Source organism: Hibiscus syriacus, unplaced genomic scaffold (genome assembly GCF_006381635.1).
Source record: "Hibiscus syriacus cultivar Baekdansim isolate YM2019G1 unplaced genomic scaffold, ASM638163v2 tig00019629_pilon, whole genome shotgun sequence".
NCBI lineage: Eukaryota > Viridiplantae > Streptophyta > Magnoliopsida > Malvales > Malvaceae > Hibiscus > Hibiscus syriacus.
The window spans coordinates 36,345-48,945 of NW_024062474.1; the positions used below are offsets into that span (position 1 = coordinate 36,345).

The window sequence follows — 12,601 nt, forward strand, 5'->3', positions numbered from 1 at the left end:
CCTATGCATGTATGTTGATGACATACTCATTGTTGGAACTAACAATGAAATGATAAAACGCACCAAAAATATGTTAAATTCAAAATTTGACATGAAAGACATGAGACTTGCTGACATGATTTTGGGCATCCAATTCAAAAAGGTCATCTGAAGGTCTCATATTGACTCAGTCATACTATATAGACAAGATTCTTGAAAAATTTGGCAAGGATGATTCTGGTGTAGCCAAAACTCCGATAGATAAAATCAACATCTATCTAAAAATAAAGGTGAAAGTGTTAACCAAGTGGAATATGCAAGGATCATAGGCAATCTAATGTACCTTATGAGTTGCACTAGACCTGATATTGCTTTCACTAGAAGCAATTTAAGCATATTTACAAGCAATCCAGGGGAGAAATACTGGAAAGCAATTGTGAGGGTATTGAGATATCTCAGATATACTCGAAACTATGGATTACATTATTCTAGAGATCATGTTGTGTTAGAAGGATTTTCTGATGCTAGTTGGATATCTGATATTCAAGATACCAGAGGCACAAGTGGTTATATTTTCACATTGGGAGGAGAAGTTGTGTCATGGAAATCTTCCAGACAAACAATTATAATCAGATCCACGATGAAATATGAGTTTGTAGCCTTGGATAAAACTGGAGAAGAGGTAGAATGGATACAAATTTTTTTGGAGGATATTCGTGAATGACCAAAGCATATACCCAAAATATGTATATATTGTGATAACCAAGCAACAATTGATAGAGCACAAAATGTAATGTATAATGATAAGTTAAGACACATGCGACGTCGACACGATACCATTAGACAACTGATCTTAATTGGAGTTATCTCTATTGATTTTGTAAGATCAAAAGATAACATTGCGGATCCGCTAACCAAAGGGTTGAATCGAGATCAAGTTGATAAAATATCAAGAGGAATGAGACTAAAGTCCATGAATTGTTAAGGCTCTATGTGAAGGAAAACCGAACCTAGTTAACTGGAGATCCCAAGATCTAGGTTCAATGGGACAACCTACTTGCATAGACCTGGTGAGGTTACTGTGGGGGGTTTTATCCGCAAGCCCATTCCTATGATGAAAATAATGACTAAAATGTGGACGAGGTTAAGCAATGCTTTTAATGACCAATATGTGTTTCGTTGAACCGAACAACATAAGTCACCTATGTGAGAGACAAGTGGAGTCGCTTCAAAGAGATTATTGGGCATAATTCTCTAAGCTCTTGCAGAACCGGGAGATGTCCACGGCTATATGGACAACCATGAAAACCAAACTCTTGTTAGTGAGATATTTGTGTGAGGTATGTCATCGTTTACATAAACGGTAGGATAGTTCAAGGACATCACATCTACTGGACAACCAGTAAAGTAAACATATTTTCATAAGGGAAGGTTCAAAGAGGGATGCCTACCTATCATATGCAAATATCGAACGTAGAATCTATCACCACATTGAGTCACTGTTTTAAACGATCAAATTCATTCATGTGGGGGATTGTTTAAAAAATATGAAAGAATTGATTTATTCAATCATGACTATTCAACATCTTTATTCATGAAAATTAGTTAAAGTCTTTTCATGAAAAATAGTTAATTCATTTCACCAAAAAAGTCAAGTCTTTTCATGTTAACATTTTCATCAAAATGTTATAATTTTTAATCAAATGGTTAAGTCATTTTATTTAAAGGTCTTAACATTCAATTCAAATTTCTCTCACTATATAAAGACTAAGTTGTGACACATCTCAACACACAACTTTTCCAATTTTCTTTCAAATATTTTCCTTTTAATTCTTCGATTATTCCAAAGTCATTTTCCGGTGATAGATAAAGATAAAGATTGTGTTCGATTGTTCACTACGGTTGTGCTTACTGTTGTGAACGTTTTTTGTTGTATTCTGGGAGACTGACGTCCAACGTTACTAAAAGCACCGAGGAGAGGACAAATTTATCTTGAGGAAATTGTTCATACATGCCTCAACAAAAATCTTCTTCTATTTATTCAATTCTATCCGATTACAGGTTTTATTTTAATTTCACAATTTTTTAACTTTATTATTTCAACGGAAATTTTATATTATAATACTACACCACTAATTTTCAATATTTACAACACACAAGTTCATTTCGGCTTTTCAGAGATGTCAAGTTAGGAATGGGGAGACTATGCCCCACAGTACATCAATAGAGGTGAAAACTCATAAATTTATCGTCATTGTTATTGTTCGTGTTTGTGCAGACGTAATACTTATGATTGTATTTATTGATAAAATTAGTATAATTTTTATATCTTGAAATTTTTTTCTCTTATTTGAATTTTTTCTTTTCTTTTGTTTTGACTATTTTTTATTTATTTTGTTTTTAACTTAGTTATAAATTAAAAAAAAAAACAAAAAAAAACTATTATCCTCATCCTCTGTTAACGATAATAATTTATTATAAATCATCAAATTTATACAAAACTCTAATAAATCACCGTCATTTCACTAATATTTAAGGTGTAATAGTTTTCTCGTTCATCCGAAAATAATCGATTAATTCTGTAACAAAAAACAGTAAAAAGGAGAATGACGGTAAAGAAGAAAGAGCCAGTTGAAATAGGCCACTCTCCAAGCCTCGTTTATGGGGCCACGGTCATCCGTTTTCACTTCTCTCGAGATTTTCTTTTTCATACTTTTTGTACTTTAACTTTCATTTAGTGTCTTATTTTTTTATTTATTTTCTAAAGCCACACATCCCTTTGTTCTCTCCATCGAGGGAAATAGAGAGAAGCAACGGGAAATCCCCATGGCGGAACTAGAAGTTACCAAGGTGCTGATATGATTAAGCGTTATATTGGGTTTGACGAAGTTTTCATCAAAAACCCCAGGTGCCAATCCCCTTACTTTCCTTTATTTTGTTTATACTGATCTTCTTTAACTCTTCCTTCATTCCCTTTTTTTTAATCCTCTCAATTGCTTTGTTTCACTTTGAACTGATCTATTTGTTAACCTTTTTTTTTGGCTTAAAGCTGTCTGGCTTTATGTTTTTTTTATTAGTTTTCAGAGTTTTAATTGGGATCTGGGTTTTATATTAGTTTTATAACGGTTCTTTTTGTTCTGTTTTGGGATTTTTAATGTTTTGTTTTCCGTTTCTACTTGTAGGGAATTTAGAACATTGCCTAGGGTTTTTCTGAGAAGACAGTTTTTGGTGAGGAGGGTGAGTTTTCATGGGTCGAAATTTATGATTTAATGATGGGAAGTGTAAGCGAAGAGGAAGATCAATTTTTTGACACCCGTGAAGACATCACCTCTGTTTCTGATTTCGGTTCAGATTGCCCAGAGAATTCCGATTCCGAGCATGCTGCATCCGCTAGTTCCGTGCCGGCTAACTTTAGAGTTGAAGTTTGGATTAAAAACTTAAGTAGCCTTCGTGAACGGCGTAATAAATTTCTTAAATGGATGGGCTTAAGTGGAGATCAGACTCTCAGGGAAAGCCCCTCTAACATGGGTTGTGATGAAATTGAAGTGGAGACTGATAGAATTATGGAGGAGAGTGGAGCGGTTTTGGGATCATCAGCATTTGTTGATGGTTTTTCATCGAGCCAGTCTTCCGTGTCTTGTTGGTCAAGTGATGTCAGGGAGTTGTTAGATGGGGCTTTTGATGATAACTTTTTGTGTAGGATTAAGAATTTGGATGACGGGACGGAGTTCATTGTGGATGAAGTTAGTCAAGACGGCATGTTCAAAGGATTGAGGGAAGTAGGTTCTAATAAGTTGCTTACCATTGATGAGTTTGAAAGGAAGCTTGGCTTATCCCCACTGGTACAAAAAGCTATGCGTTGGGAGGTCAAAGCAGTTTCCGATTTAGGGCTAGAAAGAAAGCAGGGAAGAAAAGGATGGCTTAGGCGATTAGGTGCTGTTGCTTGCATTGTTGATAGGCAGGGTGATACTGCACGTATGATGTCCGGCAATTCTTATCCAAATGGAGTGGCAAGGATTCAAATGGTTAGAGTTCGATCTTACAAGAAGCGGTCGAAAGAGTTCTCAGCACTTTACATGAGACAAGATATCCAAGCCCATGAGGGTGCAATCTTAACAATGAAATTTAGCCCTGATGGTCAGTATCTAGCAAGTGCGGGGGAAGATGGTGTTGTGCGTGTGTGGCAAGTTGTGGAGTCCGAAAGTTCAGGGAATTCTGACATTCATGATGTAAATCCTTCATATGTCTACTTCCAAGTAAATAATTTTTCTGAGTTAGTTCCTCTTCATGCAGACAAAGAGAAAAAAGAAAAATCAAAAAGTGTGAAGAAAAATTCAGATACGATCTGTGTCATTTTCCCTCGGAAAGTTTTTCGAATCTTGGATAAACCTATCCACGAGTTCCATGGGCATTGTGGTGAGGTCTTGAACCTCTCCTGGTCAAAGAATAAGGTTACTAATTTCTCTGAAATATGAAACAACTTGCTATTATTTGTTAGAATTTACTTGGATATGTAATTAAGGTGTATGTATTTGCAGCATATTTTATCATCTTCTATTGATAAGACCGTTCGCCTCTGGCAAGTCGGATATGACGAATGCCAAAAAGTATTCTTCCACAATAATTATGGTAATATAGCTCAATCCGTGCCCGAGTTTTTATTCTGCCTTATTTCTGGTTATAGAAATGTCTACTAAGGTGAGAAATTGCCTTTGGCATTTTGGTTTGTGCCATTATAATTGTTATGAAATATAATCTAATTGATCTGTGATGCAGTAACATGCGTTCAGTTTAATCCAGTGAATGATGATTACTTCATAAGTGGTTCCATAGATGGGAAAGTACGAATCTGGGCAATTCCTGGTTGTCAAGTTGTTGATTGGACTGATGTGAGAGATATTGTTACAGCCGTGTGTTACCGTCCAGATGGAAAGGTTCCATGGAGCTTTTCGTCATTTTATTTATCATTTGGGTTTTAGGGTCTCCCGTTCATTGATTTTTTTTCCTTCAACAGGGTGCAGTTATTGGCTCAATGAATGGCAATTGCCACTTCTATGATGCTTCAGGTATATCTTTGTTTTGATGATACTTTTTTCCCTTAAAAATTGTTCTATAGTCAACATCTCTGGTAATGCTATTCTAGGATCTGGCGAATTTTACTCTTTGTTTAGCAGTTTATCGGAATACAGCGTGTTCTTCTTAAATTCACTAGTTTCAATACATTAAAATAGAATGTTGCGAGTATATCAATTGGAATATTCCTTTCATGTTGGAATTAGGAAACAAAAACTTTGATATGTAACCTTTTCTATTGAACAATCTATCTTGTCTAGAAACCTTACAATTATAGACTGCCCACAAAGACTAAGAGGAAAGGGAAAACTTTCTGCTGTCTCGGAATGTAATCCGGTTTTACTTTTGATGAATGAAATAACCATCTGCTAAAAATTAATCACAATATTTGTTAAATTATAAATTGGATTTTTTACTTTTGCAATCTGAAGGGCGATGTTGTACTTCCCTTGTCAAACCTTATTCTTTCTTGTTTGGGGTTTCTAATTTTTATAATCTGAAATTTTGTTCTTATGATTGGTAATATGGTAGTATTGAAAGGTGACTTATGTTATGTCCAACCTCCGAATGTTCTTTAGCAGACCTATAATAGAATGCCTTATTGAAAGTTAATTTGTTTGGAAAACGCTAACAGCACTGTTTACATGTACCAGATAACTGTCTGCAGCTTAACGCTCAAATATGTATACACTGTAAGAAGAAATCACCATGCAGTAGAATAACTGGACTTCAGGTATTGACCCTACATTCTCGTTTTCCGTATTCCTTTTTTTTTTTTAATCTGTCCACAAATATGCTTCCAAGCATTCAAAGGTTAATAATAGAGTGATTATCTTGTAGTTTTCCCCTGGGGACCCAGATATATTGATGATCACTTCTGCTGATTCACAAGTTCGAATCCTCAATGGTATTGACATGGTATGCAAATTTCGAGGTAGGTAGTTGTTCGCCAGACTTTATTTTTTTTATCAGATCCAAAGTTTGTTGCAACTTTGGTAGCTTCATAATTAATTGAAAATGTGGCAATGAAGCACTGAGATGGAAAATAGTGATGCAACATGGATATAACAAAGATTGATCCAAATTTGAATTACTGAGTTCTTAACACTATATTATTTGTTTTAAAATTTAATCAACATTCAACATGACTATATTAACACCCTTAAGTTTCCTTTTCTATCTACAGGTTTGCACAATGCAGGGAGCCAGGTATCTGCGGCATTCACCTTGGATGGAATGCGAATTGTTTCAGCAAGCGAGGATTCTAATGTCTATGTGTGGAACTATGTTAAACAGGATGGGCCGGTGCCCCACGCAAAGAACAATTGGTCTTGTGAACGTTTTTTCTCGAATAATGCATCAGTCGCAATACCTTGGTGTGGGATATCATGTAGAAACTCTACTGCCCCAAATATTTCAGGAACTTCACCATCACCCAAGTATTTGTCTGGCGGATGGAGGTGTAATGAGAATACTGGTGTATTGCAGCCTGAGTCGGGTGAGAGCTCCCAAAACAAATTGGGATTCTCCTCTTCTGAACGTTTCTCATTGGGACATGGATTTTTCTCGGAGTCTTTGCCCAAGGGTACTGCAACCTGGCCAGAGGAAAAGCTTCCCTTTCCAAACTCCATGATTGTATCTTCTTCAATTTGTAAATCTCAGTACAAGTTGCTTAAGACATCTTGCCAGAGTGCTCTTGGTTCTTCTCATGCATGGGGCCTCGTAATTGTAACAGCCGGCTACGACGGATGAATCAGATCTTTCCAAAATTATGGATTACCAATCAACAGTTAGCTTTATGGAGATGACAGAAATTTTGCTGTTTGATTTTGACAGAGAAAGGATTACATCACTCGTATTGAAGCTTTTGTCGTTAGGATTCGGGGCTAAAAATGATTGATGCTTGGTTGATTTCCCCTTTGTGAAATGACTAGTTTCAGGCGATATACAGAGCAATATCAGGATGTGGTGTTGAGCAGAGCAAGTACATGAGAACTGTATCTGATGTCAAGGCCAACCAAAGAGGTCTGTTACAGTGGATTCAAATCTTGGTTCTAGTTAACATTCTTTTCCTGTACTTTTAGCTCAGCAGGATGCCAAGATTAGGGTGGAAATGAGATGAGACAGAGCACGAGTTATTTGACATTGACTATTAAAGCTCAGTTAATTCTCAAATCAAATAGACTCGAGCTCGAATTTGACTCAAATTCTTAAAAAGCCGAAGTGAGTTATTTAATACTAGATTTGAAGACTCATAAACAACTCGAAAAAATAATATATTAATTTTTTAGATTTTTAAATTAAATTATCAATAATATTAACATTTATATTTTTGTAAAATATAATATAAGGTTTTTATGTACTTAAGATCCATGTTTGGGTTCGGGTTCGAGTTCAAGCTTTAATTAAGTTTAAGAATATTCGAGTTTAAATATTTTCAAGCTCGAGATTTAATTTTTGATTTTGAGGCTAGTTTAAAAGTTTTAAGCACGCGAGCTTTCGAGTTAAGTTTAAAATTTTTAAGCTTGCAAGTTTTAAAGTAGAGTGTGAACTAATTCTTTTTTATTTTGAGTTCGTGTTGAGCTTGATAATTTTAAGTTCGTGAGTTTTCAAGTGTAGTCGAGTTCATTTTTTTCATTTCTACAAGTTTCGAGTTAAACCAAGCTCAATGATCCTCGAACTCAACTTCTCGTTTACAGCCGGCTGAATTTAACTGGATCAAATATCATTTCTTATGATTGTTATATCTTTAATTTGTTGAAGTGAAAATCAAATCGGCAGGGTCATGCCAAGGAGTCCCATTTCAAGCTTTACGTATTGCTCTACAACTGGAGATGTATTGGAGAGACAATTATATATCCGGTGGACACGACTTACCTCTGATAAAATACAAGTGGGGCTTGTTTCCCTTGGATGGCTGAGTAATTGGCCAGGCCGGCATGGTGCATCAACTGATGAAGGTGTCATTTTCAAATGACTGGTTGGTCTATTTCCACATTCTTGAACGATATTTCTATGTATGGAGGATTGTTTTAACGGTGCCATACCGATCCTAACTTGACATCGTCGTCGTCAACCTTGGGTAGGGGTATTTACTCAACAAATCATTGGATGGTTAATGTTAGCCTCAACTCCAAGGTATTTGTTATGTGGTAGGAAATGCAGTCATTCACAAGCTTTGTATTTAATTTTTTTTGATTACCCATGAAATCAACTTGATTGTAGGAGAGGAACATGTGCATATAGAGGATTTGTTCCTTTTGTTTCTTTCCTTTCCTTTGGGTGAAGTATCATTGCAAGTGTATTATACTTGGTAAAAGGAAAAGAGAAAAAATAAATAAATAGAAATTACAGTTTTTGAGGATAAGTTACTAGGGGTAAGAATTCTAGAGTACATGCAAATTTGAATGAAAAATCTACTTTGACCGATGGTGAACCATTTTTACCTTTGGTAATAGAGTATGGAAACTTAATTTAAGGGATAACGCATATTCAAATATTAATTGTTTTGTTGGATTGATATTGTGAATTTAAATTATTCTAATTTTTAGTAGACGCTGATTTTAGTTTTCTAAATCGAAAATCTCAATGTTGTATTGTATTTTATTTAATTTTATTTATTACTCTATCCATAAGAATACAAATAAAACCTCAATTGTTTGAGCTAGAAGAGAATGTAAAAATATTCCTTAATATTTGAAGTTGTAATTTAGTGTTTATTATCATTCAATGAGTGTCTTGTATTTCATAAAAATTGGGGCTAATATAGTCCTTACGTAAAGATTGCCCTATCCAATTTTCGGGCATTAAGATACGTTTCAGTCGTGCATGATTCCCATAAGAGATTCGCAACATGTCATAAGATTCTCGTTCTTGAAAACCCGCACTTTCCCAAACCTTGAAAACAGACAAAATTCTAGAGCTACTCCTTGGAGCAAATACTTTTATACATACTTCTTCCGATTTGTCTACACCATACTCTATTCTCGTAAGATGATGCAAATTAGTTAACAGTCCGCCTAGTGCTACATCATAGGTACATTGGAACAGAGATAATTGTAACCATATACATATAAAATAACGACAATGGAATGCCAATCCTTGGGCTTTATTTGTAAAGTCTCTTCCTTGGTAATCGAAGCTCAAAGATTTATGAACTAGCTCATGTTTGACTAGCCAAGCAAATAAACAACCCTGCATCTTTTTTTTATCTTTCCCACACTTTTTTTTATTTGTAATTTGTATAAGATAAATATTGTACATTTACAATGAAATAGAATTTGTGAAGATTAATTCGTTGTTTGTTATTCTATTTCCGTGAATTGGGACAAATTCCTTTTTTCACTTATTTTGTTTTGCTGAATTTTATCTATGAATTGAAGTTACAACTAGTTAGTTTCGTTACAATAAAAGAGTTTTTCTTTTAGGAAAACACAAGCTAAAAAATATCGACAATTCGTTTCGAACCTTCAAATTGCTATTTCAATGAGTTTTTATTCATCTATTAAAATAAAATGTTTCCTAAATATTTTATATTTTACATTGAATTAACCCCTTCACCTTCAATCTCGATGATTGAATAAAAATGGGTTATTATAGTTTCGAGCAAGTAGTGCTAGAACATCTCAGTTCGAGTCCGAGTATTTTCTAAATTTTTTTTTCAAATAATTATTATCTCAATTGATTTTAGTTTTTATAAATAATAAAGTTGAATTAAAATTTTATTATTTTACAAATAATGGATTTGAGCTTGAATATCCAATTTAGTATAAACCTTACTTTTAAAATATTTATTAAGCCATCGATCTCGCTTAATTAAATGGAAAATCCTAATGGCGTTGTTAAACCCTAGTCTGGTTTTAATGCGGAACTCCGGTGGTCGACCGCAGATGCAGAACTCCGGTGATCGACCGTAGACTCTGTGACTGGTAATGGTGACCCGCTCGTGTTGGAGCGATCGGTCTACTCTTTAGCTCCCGAAGATCAACAAACATCAAAGAAATGCAAGATTGAGGAGTTTACGTCTATGCATGAATTACCTACTGAGATGGAAGGCATAACTAGTATTGACGGTTTGAACATAGCGAATACTTCTGATTCTCTTCTGGCTGAAAAGTACGTAGGAAAGAAAAGGATATTGTACGCTTCCATGGATGCGAAAACGGTGGGGGTCAACTTTGATGACAGTTTGGTTCGAATAATGTGGTTTTAAATGAGGATTGCACTGTTGATGAGACTGGCACGTTTCCTCGAATCCAATTCTCGGAAAAAGTCCATGACCAAATAGACTGAAGTATGAGTAATACGATAATTGTGAGGCTGTTAGGTCGATTAATTGGTTACGCGGCTTTATCTACACGCATCCATGCTTTGTGGAAACCGTAGGGTGAACTTCGGTTGATCTTGATAATGGATATTTCTTGTAACATTTGAAGACGAAAGGGACTACGATCCATTATGGTTGACTTAAATAAACCATTACGATCGTGTATTGGTATCGATAATTTTGTTCAAAAGTTGCAGTACATTCTTTATTTACATCAAATTGAAACTTGACACCAAGTTCATGAGACAAGCTAGTTAAAATACGAGCCGCAGGATGTCCAAGACGCCTGTGCCAAAGCTTATCTAAGGAACCCTTCATGGAAGCAGCAGTAACCTCAGCAACATGAACAGCAAAAACATTGCTATCCATTGCAAAGGAGTAAAGACCACCATTCTCTTCACCTTGAAGTAAAACACTATCAATCTTCTCATCACGAACACAACAACGATTAGCATGAAACTCTAGAAACATCATTGTCCCTAGCAAGCTTAGAGACCGAAAGCAAGTTCTTAGTGATTTGAGGCACAAATCATTCAGCAAAAGAACTCGAGAAAAAGAAGAGACAGAAGATCGACCAATTGTAATACCCAAAAAATTTGGATAATGACCAAAATGAAAATTTTGAAAGTTTGATGGTCAAAGTAAAAAATTGAGAAAACGTTTAGGGAATTAAGTGATAATTTCCTAAAAAGAATTTTATTTCATAAATGTATTTATTTAATGACCAAATTATAAATTTGGTAAAGTTTGGTGATCAAAGTATAAACTTTGAAAAGTTTAGGGACCAAAATGTAATTTTGAAAAAATTACAAAATGGGTCACAAACATAAGAAATAAAAATATTATTTCCACATTTTTAAAATATTAGAAAATAATATTTAATGGTTTAATTTCAGGTTTAACTTGAATTGTTTGATTAAAGTGACTGAATTACAATTTTTGAAAATTACAAGGGCAAAACGATAAAGTAGAAGACTAATTTGTTCATCTTTGACTATTATAAGATGATAAGGCTGATATTTCTCTGATTTGGATGGAAATAAGAATATGTATCTAGGTTCTTTGGTGATTATAAAGTTTTATTAAGGTTAAATTAGTATTTAACCAATTTAATGAATTTAATATTCATTACATGATTAATTAAAGGATATAAGCATGATATCAATCAAACATATCATGCCAAAGTGTTCATCTTCTCCGGCACAAGAACGTGAGAAAGCTTGAAGGTAAGAAAATATTTCATTTTCAATTTTGAGCTAATTCCTTTGGAATTGGAGTTATGTTGTGAGATAGGAAAGTGATCTAAGCGAAAAACGCTATCATTTGGTACCAATATTGCTTTCTAATTTTTCTGGATTTCAAAGATCCTAAATCTAAGAGTTTGTGTTCATATAAGGGATCATGAAATTGATGATGAATCTTGATGTTTTAGAGGTTGTAGATTCATTTTCAAGTTTGATTGATGGTTATAGCATGTTCAATCTTCCTAGAATTAATTCTTCAAAATTTGGCCAAATCATAAGTTGGAGAAATTTGTGTTTTGATGAGAGTTAATTAAGGATTTGATTGTATAGATGTTAAATGGTTGAGTTATTGTGTTTTATGGGTTTTTTAAGTTAAGTGATTTGAAGAATTGGTTGTAAGAATTGATGAAGAACCTAAGAATGAAGTTAAAGAAAACAATTTGGACTTTGAATCTGGCAGTAGGTTCGAAAATTCACCATAAATTATATAAAAATATTTGGAGGTTATTTTTATATATTCTGTTCATATCGATCTAGTTTTGTTTTAAATAAACGGGGATCAATTTCAAGGTGTATACAAAAATATATGAATTTTTAACCAAGGAAAGCTCAGAAAATTCGACAGCAGATTCTGCAAAACAGATTATGTTGATCAACTTTGAAAATTCACCATAAATTGTACGAATGAATTAGAAAGATTCTTTATATGGATAGATTTTTATTCGAGTCTAGTTTCCACCAAGAAATGGGATTGAATTCATATGTATATCAATACAAAATACAGATTCTTTAAAGGTAGTGCGAATTGTCTGAATATGGAAATTTAAGAATTTATGTGGTTAAATGGTGAAGGACCATTTTTGTGTAACTTGGAAAACTTGGTTCCAATGTTAAAAGGAATTATTAAGTATTGAGTTTTTGATAGAAAATGAGTTTCAAGTATGATTATGGAATTTATTTGGAAATGTATTATGTTAGT

The 12,601-nt window shown here is 34.1% G+C and overlaps 2 protein-coding genes across 3 annotated transcripts; both read left to right on the forward strand.

Moving 5' to 3' along the window:
- Positions 1-316: 316 nt before the first annotated feature.
- On the forward strand, positions 317-703 carry LOC120209686 (secreted RxLR effector protein 161-like). Its single transcript, XM_039208622.1, has one exon. The coding sequence runs from the start codon at positions 317-319 to the stop codon at positions 701-703; it is 387 nt and encodes a 128-aa protein (XP_039064553.1).
- A 2,026-nt stretch (positions 704-2,729) lies between these two features.
- LOC120209684 (WD repeat-containing protein 44-like) lies at positions 2,730-7,324 on the forward strand. Of its 2 annotated transcripts, none has more exons than XM_039208621.1 (8): positions 2,730-2,887; positions 3,162-4,430; positions 4,518-4,608; positions 4,756-4,913; positions 4,994-5,045; positions 5,706-5,785; positions 5,893-5,970; positions 6,239-6,795. In XM_039208621.1, exons 2-8 carry the CDS (start codon positions 3,249-3,251, stop codon positions 6,683-6,685), a joined length of 2,088 nt encoding a protein of 695 aa, XP_039064552.1. In that variant the 5' UTR covers positions 2,730-2,887; positions 3,162-3,248; the 3' UTR covers positions 6,686-6,795. The 2 variants fall into 2 exon arrangements, with proteins under 2 accessions (XP_039064552.1, XP_039064551.1); XM_039208620.1 differs by having other exon boundaries at positions 2,733-2,887; positions 5,893-5,986; positions 6,239-7,324.
- The last annotated feature ends 5,277 nt before the right edge of the window (positions 7,325-12,601 follow it).